This window comes from Sphaerodactylus townsendi, linkage group LG02, assembly GCF_021028975.2.
Source record: "Sphaerodactylus townsendi isolate TG3544 linkage group LG02, MPM_Stown_v2.3, whole genome shotgun sequence".
Classification (NCBI taxonomy): Eukaryota; Metazoa; Chordata; class Lepidosauria; order Squamata; family Sphaerodactylidae; genus Sphaerodactylus; species Sphaerodactylus townsendi.
The window spans coordinates 76,550,628-76,562,186 of NC_059426.1; the positions used below are offsets into that span (position 1 = coordinate 76,550,628).

At 37.8% G+C, this 11,559-nt stretch overlaps 1 protein-coding gene across 3 annotated transcripts in view; it reads left to right on the forward strand.

The window, feature by feature from the left end:
* The window catches only part of KMT5B (lysine methyltransferase 5B), a 39,863-nt gene extending 28,510 nt beyond the window's left edge, over positions 1 to 11,353 (forward strand). For all 3 annotated transcript variants that reach the window (XM_048483955.1, XM_048483953.1, XM_048483954.1), the window contains exons 5-10: positions 65 to 174; positions 1,868 to 2,034; positions 2,344 to 2,363; positions 2,477 to 2,613; positions 3,807 to 4,003; positions 6,748 to 11,353. In XM_048483955.1, the coding sequence (XP_048339912.1) occupies positions 65 to 174; positions 1,868 to 2,034; positions 2,344 to 2,363; positions 2,477 to 2,613; positions 3,807 to 4,003; positions 6,748 to 8,219 (2,103 nt within the window). In that variant the 3' untranslated portion in view covers positions 8,220 to 11,353. The remainder of the gene's footprint in view (positions 1 to 64; positions 175 to 1,867; positions 2,035 to 2,343; positions 2,364 to 2,476; positions 2,614 to 3,806; positions 4,004 to 6,747) is intronic.
* Positions 11,354 to 11,559: the final 206 nt, after the last annotated feature.

Here is an 11,559-nt window from a genome sequence, read left to right on the forward strand (position 1 = left end):
TTGAAGAAATCTGAGACATTTTCTTGTGGTGCAATAATACCCAATCATTTTTTTTCTGCTGTAGGTATTTATTTATCTACGAATGTTTGCAACTGACAGTGGATTTGAAATATTGCCATGTAACCGCTATTCATCAGAGCAAAATGGAGCCAAAATTGTTGCAACAAAGGAGTGGTAAGCATTTACTAGTACTTTGACAGAATTCTAAGAATATTTGTTGTGAAATTTGCTAGTGTAAGGTTCACAGGAGGGGAAACCCTATAATTTTCACTCTTTCATGTTCCTTTTGCTGTGCTAATTCATGTCACTTTTTACTGGTACTTTGGCACAGTTTTAAGAGTGATCCACATGAATCAGTGAGCATGTAGTAAATATGACAATGTCACAGATTCAATCAAATTTGGCTATGTGATGACATTAGAGAGAACAGATTAAGGTTTATTGCCCTCCGAAAGGCTCCATTCACATTAGAAAGCATATTTGAATTTAAACAAATAAATCAATGGAAATGCAGACATATCTGGGTCTCCCAGGCTGTCTATCATAAGCTTCAGAATGTAAGCCACGGGTTAGAAGTCAAGGGCCAAGAGCCTTTCAATTGCACTCAAGGGCTCATAAGAACATAAAAGAGCACTGATGGATCAAACCAGTGGTCCATCTCATCCAGCACCCTGTTTCACACAGTGGCCAGTCAATTGCCATGAAGGGCTAACAAATGAAGCTTAGAGGCTGAGGCCTTCCGAGCCCTGGTATTCAAAAGTGTACTGCCTGTGATTATGAAGATATCCATGGTTAGTAGCCATTAATGAACCAATCCACCATCTGTTTTCAGCTACAAGCAAGCCAGCAGGATCATTCCTTAGCTGGCAAGCTATAGTGCAACATAACAAAACAAGATAACAATGTCTCGAAAAACTCATCCTTCCCTGAGCCTGTCATTAAAGTAATCTTCAGAGGCCTTGTGTTGGGTGCCTCTACCATCTGAGACTAGCTGAGTAGCAATCTGAGAAACAGCCTTCTCTGTCATGGCACCAAAATTGCGGACTTCCCTCACCAGGCAGATTTGTCTGTACCCTTCTTCCATTGTCTTCTGCTAGCGGTGAAGACTTTTCTGTATTTAACATTTCCCCACTGTCCCGCCTTCCTGTTTGTGTGTTTTGTTTAACTCCTTAATTATCTGAAGGAGCGGGCTGTGACTTATGAAAGCTCATACCCTACCAGAAAGGTTGTTAGTCTCTAAGGTGCCACTGGACTCTTACTCTTTACTTCTGCTACAGACAGACTAACAAGGTATGTGCTATAGATAGGCCATATCCACAATCAAATGTTTATCTCATTTCTCAGAGGCCCTGATCCAGCATAAACACAAAACCCTTCTTTTGTACTTGGATATCCTTAGTTGGATTGAAGCAGGGTATAAAGAAGAGACAATTATCCTTGCCGTTGTGCTCCTCCTTTCTTCCCCCCACCTCTTCTCCTGCCCTTAAAGTTTTTGATTTATGAGAGACATTGCTTTATGTAATGACGAGTGTGTTTAACTAATATTTCCCCCAAAAGAGGTAGCTACACAGCACAAGCTCGTGTTTGCAAATCTTTTATCAAACTGAATGTTGTAGAAAATGAAAAAGGTCATGAGTTCACAGGATTTCAATCTGGTACGTACAGTAGAACAGCAAGATGGCGTAAATAAATGGGGAGCTTTCACTTTTTTAATTCTCCTGAGGTCCAGTCCATTAAATGTGACCTATAAATCCCCATTCTTTGAGGCCACACATATTTTCCTCTGCTAAAATGTTCTGTGGTGGTAAAAGATCACAACACTTTTTGATTTGTCTTGAAATACATAAATTCTTCCTTTGTGTTAAAGGAAACGAAATGACAAAATAGAATTACTAGTGGGTTGTATTGCTGAACTGTCTGAACTAGAAGAGAATATGCTGCTGAGACATGGAGAAAATGACTTCAGTGTCATGTACTCAACACGGAAAAACTGTGCTCAGCTGTGGCTTGGTCCAGCTGCATTCATCAACCATGGTAAGCAATCGATATGTAAAATATTAGATAACTGACTGTGCTGTTCAGAAGTAATTTTTAACGTATTTAGTCACTTGAGATTTGGTTGTGCCCATAATTTAATTTGAATTCTGCAAAATATCTCTGTTTTTTTAAAATCAGGTATGATAATGAATGTGCTGTATTTTTTATGTTCAGTGTCATGTCCAGTTACTTAGTTTTTTAATGAGTGGTGATATCAGTATGAAGCCTTACTTTAGATATCTGTAACTATTCATGTTTCAGGTCTTATCAACAGCTAATTGATTTTATCTTTTGGACCTTTTTCAGATTGCAGACCCAACTGTAAGGTGAGTGGTCAGTATTTTAAGACCATCCAAACTTATCTGTTCAAATATATAGAGATTCTAAAATTGTTTAAAGTAATTAAATCATTGAAAAATTAATTACTTTTTTCCAATAGTTTGTGTCAACGGGCCGGGATACAGCATGTGTGAAAGCTCTACGAGATATTGAACCTGGAGAAGAAATTTCTTGCTACTATGGGGATGGTTTTTTTGGAGAAAATAATGAATTCTGTGAATGCTACACATGTGAAAGGTATGTACTGAGCATATAAACAGTGTTAACAGATAACATGGCAATTGAATTACACAGCTACATTGTAAAGCTAAAGCCTGACTGCATCTGGGACTTTTTATTCTACAGTTCAGAACTGTTAAGGATTTTAGCGTATTAATAAATTGAGATTCTTTTGGTAATGGTTCATTTTTGTAGTCGACCCACGCGGTCAGCGTAAGAACGAGACGAGACGCGGAGATAACATCTGGTGGAGATCGCCAGCAGCGGGAGACCGGAGGTCCGTGTTCCTAGCGAGTCTCCCGCCTGCCGGTTCCTGGCACCTTTTATTCTTATTCTATTGGGGGCGTGTAGGAGGGAGGACCGGGGGGAGTTCCGGGAGAGCGGGAGGTCGGGAGATCATCATGTGATGCATGATCTCACTTGGCTACGTGCGGAGAGGAGCGTAAGCGTCTGAGCCTAATCCTCACCTGGGGGCAAGACCATTGTCCCTGCGCCCGGTGATTGAGCCAGATAGTTCATGACCCGTGACTCATAGGGGGATGAGGAGTGGGGGTGCGGTGCGACCAGAAGGCCGTAGGTCCATTGGCGTCCCAACGTTCTACTACGGTGCTGCTGGGTCAGCAGTGCATTACTACACATTTTGTGTTTGTATTTTGCTATTTCTAGCAGGCAAGCACAGGGTGAGTTACTTTTGTTTATACAAAATTTAAGTATCAAGAATGGCCTCTTTGTAAATAAGGCAATATTTGTTAAATGGGGGTGGGGCTTCTAATGACTCTTAATTCCAGTTAAAAATCCTATTGTTAAAAATCCCACTGCTTCTGAGGAGGCTAGTTAAACATTTACATTTATCCAGGTTAGATATGGATCACAAAAGCATCAGAAGAGTATCAGTTTATTAGTTATTATGATCTTTACACTAGGTATATGGATAGCTAAAGGAAAAATATTAGGTCATGTATTTTAAACAATCGTTGATAAATGAGTGTTTCTTGAAATATTTAAAGGTATAAAAGACAATCTCTGTATTTTGACTTCCATATTCCCCTTAAAACTGAAATAGCAGTCTTTTAACAATATAGAAATGTTTTAATGAACTTTGTTTAATCTAAACATTTCAGTATTGATCTGGAATTTAAATTATTTAATTGAATAGCATTTTATCACTGTTGCACTTGGAGGTATCAATGTATATTACTCTCTTTTAACAGACGTGGAACTGGTGCTTTTAAATCAAGAGTGGGACTGCCTGCTCCTGCTCCTGTGATCAATAGTAAATATGGACTCAGAGAAACAGATAAGCGTTTAAACAGGCTTAAAAAGATGGGTGACAGCAGTAAAAACTCAGACAGCCTGTCTGTCAGCTCTAACACTGATGCAGATACCACTCAGGAAAAAGTTAATGCAAGTAAGTAAGGTGTATGCATTTGTACTTTACTTATTCCTCCCACCCACCCCATCCCAGTTTGGAAATCAGAGTAACTTAGAACAGCATTGTCCCTTTCTCCATTCTCTCACAACAACCCTGTGAAAATTGGCAGGCTGAGATTTCGTGACAGTCCCAAGGCCCTAATGGTAGAAATGGGGGGTTTGAATCTGGGCTTCCCAGAATCCCAACATAATGCTTTCTCTACTGTGCCGCACCATGGTGATCTCAAAGAAACCATGCAATTTGGCTTTTTTATTAGACATTTTCACTTAGCGGAGGAACAAGTAATAAGACATTTACATTTATTGGAAAATTGGTGGTACAGTATTGGGATGTAGATTTTTTCAAAGATCTTTCCCCCAAGAATTAGAATTCACATGTTGCCAGCTGTGCAGATACTACAGGAGACATGAGGGAAATCAAATGCCTGACAACCTTTCTTCAGTAAATCATCTGTATGTTCTGTTTTTTAATTATTGTACAGCAACCATTCCTTGCTCAGATTAAAGATAGTTTCATTCTCTTTAATGTTAACTTAAAGTGTGAATTAAGAAAAATAGTTCTGATAGTATATGTAACCCTCTCCATTAAAAACTGTTTCATGTACACTGAGACTGCTACAGTGCCATCCTCAACAGAGTTATTCTGTTCTAAATTTACTGAAATCAGTGGGTTTAGACTGCAGTAAAATCTTATAAGATTGCAGTTATTTTATTACAAAATAAGGGGGTGCATATATCCCATCAAAACAGCTGCATAATGATCAGACAGATGTTGATGATGTTGTACTTCAGCCAGATAAACTTCATGTAAGAAGACAGTACTGAGGCTTTTAGGTTTCTCATTCTGTGCTAAGTCAACAGAATTTACCACATTAGGGTTGCACCATAACCATGCTGGTAGGGGCTGATGGGAATTGTAGTTCCTGAACATCTGGAGAGCCGCAGGTTCCCTACCCCTGCCTTAGATATTAGTTGCATGTATTATGTTTGTATGTATGCAATGATATGTGCATTTTCAAGGTATTTTTCATCATTAGAAACATTTGCAGTTGAGAGTTTCACTATATTTTTATTGCCTAACAGGAAATTATGGTATGTAGAAGTGGGGCACAAGGACATGCACAGACCATCTAATTTTCCCCATATCCTGTTCTCACTATGTCTTCTTTCCATCCTCTTGGCAACTTCCATATCCTCCCCTTTCCCTGCTTCCTTCTGTACTTCTCAACCAACCAACCAACCAACCAACCAACCAACCAACCAACCAACCAACCAACCAACCAACCAACCAACCAACCAACCTTCTATCTGCCCCCCAAGCGTCAGCTACATTTATTATTTCACTCATATCTTTCCTTTCTCCCCAGTGGGGATCCAAAGCAGTTTACAGCATTCTCACATGCATTTTATTCTCAAAATAATCTGTGATGTATGTTAGTTCTGAGAATGTGTAACTGACCCCAGGTCACCCAGTAAGCTTCCATAGCAGAGTGCTGATTCAAACACAGGTCTCCCAGATACCAATCTGAAATTCTAACCAGTACATCATGCTGGCTTTTGTGAGTGGCTGCGGCAAGCAACCCTACCCAATCGAGTCATGAAAGTCAAGTGATTGCAAGTTGTTCAGTGGGTGCTGTTATGCCTGGCCCCAAAGAGTCCTTTTTTAAAGGCCAAAAACAGCCTTGGGAAAGGCCATGCTCCCTCCCTCTGCCTTTTACTGAAGGAAACCACTTGAAGGCTGTTTGGTTGCCAAGCAGTGTCCTCTGAGGGAATTAGTTTCTTAAAGCTACAGGCATTGCTTCTGTTATTTTGAAGGGGGGGGGGTAATCTTCCAATGTTTGTTTTTTAGATATCAGATTTTTCTTCAAACCTAGGATGTGTTTCAGGTTTGTAGAAAGATCTGTTTTGGGCCATAGTGATATCAAGCAGATCTGTGTTTTTGTTGGTGTCATGATGGCAGTTCTGAGATTTTTTAAGTTGCTCTGTTACTAAGTCGACATTGAATTGAGAGGAGGCAGTCAGAATTGTTGAAACATGTTGGTTGCATGTGGCTGTTCCACAATAACATATACTGGTAATTTTTAACCTTTTTAGATATGGAATTAAATGCATGCAAGCCTTGAAGAACCTGAAGTGTATTTAAGTGCTGAAACTCATTGCTTTAGGTTCTTCACATTTTTAAAACTTTCTCTAAGCAGACATACTATATTTTATTAGTGTAGATAAAACGGGCAGTCTGGTACCTCCAAGTAGAATTCATTTGAAAATGAGGATGCTTAGCCATGAAGGCTAAGGAAATCCATAGGACTGAGATCTTGAAAAACTCCTCAAAAGTTGAGGAAAACCAAACAAATTAAATGAGGCTTGTTCCTAATCTGTATGGTAATTTTGTAGTTGGTTGCACTGTACCAGTGATCAGTGTATGATCAGGAGTGTGACATTCAAAAGTAGCTTTAGAATGCCACATCCATAACATGCAATGGTTCCACTACAGCTTCAATTATAATTATAAAACATTAATAACGACATTTTATTTAAGGTAATGAATTGGAAGTGATAAATAACTGCTACGGATCAGTTTTACTTTTCTAAACTTTTTTGTGTTTATGCTGTATATATTTGGGATTGTAAAACCCTGTTCATACTCAAATGAAATATTACTTCTACATGTTAGTAATCAGAATTCTAAGAAAATTTACTTTATTTTATTTAATCCTACAGCTAACCGTAAATCTTCAATTGGTGTAAAAAAGAACAGCAAGAGCAGAACATTGACCAGGCAGTCTATTTCAAGAATTCCAACTTCATCAAATTCTACCTCATCCAAACTAACTCATCTAAATAATTCCAGGGTACCAAAGAGACTGAAAAAGCCTGCAAAGCCTTTACTTTCTAAGATTAAGTTGCGGAATCAGTGCAGAAGACCAGAACAGAAAAATTCATCAAGAAAACTCGAAATGGGAAGTTTGGTTCTTAAAGAGCCTAAAATAGTCCTGTATAAAAACTTGCCTATTAAGAAGGAGAAGGAAACAGTGGGACCAGTGAAAGTAGCCATGTCTGGTGGCTGCTTAACGAGGCATGCAGCACGAGAATACAAACTGAATTCTGTGAGAGGTGCTCGTGAACCTGGAGAAGTATCACCTTGTACATATATAACAAGGAGGTCAATGAGAACGAGGATGAATCTGAAGGAGACCTCTGACTTAAAGCTTGAACCAAATATGCTGAATAGCTATAATAACTTGACTGGCACGCAAGCCAACGGCTTGGAACAGCAGTTTCATGTGATGCACGAGGGTGAGCAGGCACATGTGACATCACATAAGGGGGAGGGGAGGTATCAGAAGAATGACAGGGATGTGGCCAAAAAGAAATACCGACAAAGACGACTTCTGAAGCCATCTGCAAATATGGAGGAAATTGATTCTGCACATGATATACCTGGCAAAGACAGAGTGCCAGATTTGATCAGTTCACATTCTGACCTAGGAGAAAGGAACAGTGTAGTGGATTCAGCCATTGGATATAAAGATTGTATTCCTGTATCTGGTGGCTGCTCCATTCTGACTTCAGATACTTTCAAAGCAAAGGACCGTTTTAGAACTACAAAAAACAAAAAGAAAAGGCGAATCACAAGGTATGATGCACAACTAATTCTTGAAAACAGCTCTGGGATTCCCAAACTGACTCTGCGGAGGCGGCATGATAGCAGCAGTAAGACAAATGACCAAGAAAATGATGGAATGAATTCTTCAAAAATAAGCATCAAGCTAAGTAAAGACCATGAAAAAGATAATAACTTATATGTAGCAAAGCTTAATAATGGGTTTAACTCAGGATCAAGTAACAGTTCAACAAAATTAAAAATACAGCTAAAACGAGACGAGGAAACCAGGGGGACATATACAGATGACCTCCATGAAAATGGAGTGTGTTGTAGTGATCCTCTTTCTCTCTTAGAGTCACGAATGAAAGTGGATGATTATAGTCAATATGATGAAGAAACTGTAGATGAATCCTCATCCGAAGAGGAAGAAGAAGAGGAAGAGGATGACTATGAGGATGATTTTGAGGACGATTTTATTCCTCTCCCTCCAGCTAAGCGATTAAGGCTTATAGTTGGCAAGGATTCAATAGACATAGACATTTCTTCCAGGAGGAGAGAAGATCAGTCTTTAAGGCTAAATGCATAAGCTTACAGGTCTTTCTGAACAGGATGTCCATTTTTTTAAAAACAAAAATTCCAGTCAATTATTCCTCAACTGATGAACTTTCTGAAATGTTAGTGGAAGCACTTCTTTATTGTTTATTCACTTATATCAATATAATATTGTAGAAAATGTACAGCATACTGACTCCTTCAGTCATTTGTGCAGATTTTTATTGTACTTTTTAATAGCCTTCTTATGTGCAATTCTGAGTTAGAGAAATGCTCTATTGTAAAATAAAGGCTCAAGCAAAATTTAAAATTGCCATCAAATTTTTCCATGCAGGATAATTAAATTACAATAATGTGGCTAGATAATTATTTTTAAAGCTGTGGGAGCATTATTTTGCTCTTATACATGACTAAAAAAATACTTTAAACAAATCATAGTAGTGGCATATTAAGGTTTTCTAGTATGTTAATATCACCAGCAATGAACTACAGCTATTTTGGTTTATTTGCTAGATGTTTTTCCCCCTTGGAGTTTGTCAGTTTTAACACTGTATGCTGTCCCCAGAAGTACTGTTTGTGGCCTTTGTTATAGTAGCAAACCGTTGGTTGGAAGTCAAATTGATTTCTTTAAAAAAAAAGTGTTGACAGTTTGCTGACTTTTAGTACATTATATGTACAAGGGTAACAGTATGCAGAATACAAGTTTGGATATGGTGTATTTATTTCTTGTTATGTAAATTAAAACACCTTGTATTTAACACTTTTTCAATACTTTTAGATAAAATTGTTCTTTGCAAGAATGATTGGTGCTTATTTTTTCAAGAACTTGCTGTGAAAATAAATGTGATTACAACAGGCAACATTTATCCAATGAACTGCAGCTATCCTAATTGGATCCTCATTGTTTTCTGTTGCACTTGTAAAATGCTACAAGGAATTAAAAAAACCTATTCACTTTAATTTATGATAGTTTTATGAAATTTAAAAGAAAAACTTAAAAGTCACAGCTTTTGTTCTGTGGTAATTATAAAAATGTTTGTCTTTTGAGATACAGTGTAAAGGACTGAAAAATGTATATGTTGTAAATATTTGTGTGTTGTGAGAAATTTTGTCATAAAAAATTGATAACTTACCAGAAGGGTTTTTAAGTTTAGAAATACATTCATGCCAATAAATAGGAAATTATAAACCTAGTTTTAAACTCTGATCAGTGGATTTTTTTAATTGGTTTAGCATCCATCTTGAAATTTTAGAATTGCTGTATGCACTTTTTAAGAGCTAAAATGAGAAATAACTGATGTGGAGGAGCAATTTTAATCCTATAAAATTAATCTTTTTAAAAAACTCAAATTGTTTTAGTCAGTAGGCGTACACCTAATCAGGGCTGTTAAATCTGTGACTATTTTATGCACAGAATTTCATATGAGACCTTAGAGGATATGGAATACCTGAAAATTTTAATTTGTTAAACTTGTCCACATGATAGTTGATATGTTTATAGGCTGTTTTCCTCAGTTCATAGATCTGTGTGTTCCCAGAGATACCGATAGGGCTTTCCTTTGAAATACGTGGGGAATGGTTTGTGGTCCAAGAACTGTGTTTACACATTGGACTTCCCGTAATCATAAATAGTTGCTGAATTGGAGCAAGCATCTGTAGAAAGCAATAATGATTAGTGACTGCAGTTCTTGTGTGTAGGTTCTTGTTCCCTTCTTACTAGCTCTGATTATTTCCCCCTTACTCTATACCCCAAACCCATACCTTTGATTCTGCTGCCTATACTTCTTGTCAAAACAGTCAATTTCTGCAAGAATTCAAGTATATCTGAAAAAACATTCACGTTATCAATTTTATTTGTGATTAGTAAGTGGCACTAGTGGCATAACTTGGGGTGTGGATTATTTTGACATAACTTGAAAAAATAGCTGTAATTGGATACTTAGGTTACTTCTGTGGTGTGGAAGCTGCCACAGCACTGCAGCTTCTAATGCTGCCACCAAAGTAATATTGAAGAAGTCTTTGTCAGCATGGGAAGTTCTTGTGCTGATGCATACAGTGGTGGTGGTGGTGGGTGGGTGGGTGGGTGAGATTCTTTTGCCCTGACCTAAATGGTCCAGGCTAGCCCGATCTTATCAGATTTCAGAACCTAACCAGGGTATTTAGATGGGGGACCACCAAAGCAGTTCAGGGTTGCTACATGGAGATAATGCCAAATGACCTTTGAAGGTCTCTTGCCTTGAAACCTGACCAGGGTCTCTGTAAGTCAGCTGCAACTTGACAGTCCTTTCCACCTTCACCATAAGGATTTCAAGTGTTATCTCCATGGCATGGGATAGAGTAGTGCTGCTGAGTAGTGCCATCACCACAAAGTTAACCTAAGAACCCAATCTGTTTATCTTGGCAGTGGATAAAGATTCAAAGGAAATTGTTTGTAGAGTGTATTTAAAAACGGAGGTGGTGGCATGATGAAATGGCTCTGTCTCAGCTTCATTCTGTAGAAGTACTGAAGCTGCGCAGTGTATTCGTGTGAAGTAGAATTGTTAACTGTCCAGAAGAGCTACATTATGAATTGCTCATCTCTTTCATGTGGCACAGTCACATTAGCTGTACCCCTTTCTGATAAGGGACTGCACTTGGCCAAGTTTGAAGTGTCTCAAAACCCATCCCCTTGAACTTAACTTTAATGGGTTTGGGGCCCAAAATTGTGTGTTGTCACAGGCAAAAGGAAGTTTTGCTGCTTGAATTCAAGTTGCAAGATTTGTGTTGTTAATTACATTCAGTTTAAAGTTGTGTACATTTCAGTTAACATTTTAAATTCATTTCAGTTCTATTAAAATAGCATTATGGAACTGAAATATGTTTTTGGCGTTTCTTCTTACATCGTCACAGACATTCCAAATGCAATAAATACTATTGAATTAGATACCTGTAATCTTGATGTACATGTGTTTAATATTCATGATGTTTAAAGGATTTTTTTCAACACCGGCAGCAAGCTAACTCACTCTTACTCTGAACAATATATAAAAGGAAACCTTTAAAATGTATTACAATAGAATTGGTGTACACAGAAATCAGTTTTTATTGGTGCTAAAACTGATTTGAAATAAGTGAGACTAAAGCAGAAAATGGAAATTTTAAACTCATTAAATGACTGGTGGCTCTGAACATGTTTTTTACTTACTTTTTAATCTTTTCTATGATTGTGCCCATCTTTGTGGCTTGTAAATTGTTCAAGTTGTCACACTGGAGCTGAAGTGTTATTTTCAGCATGAATCTGTACACACTGATACTCATAGACCTAATTCTGTCACGTGTAGCAATACTGGGAAAAGTATCTGAACTTTCTTATTTACATAAATGGTTTGACTTCC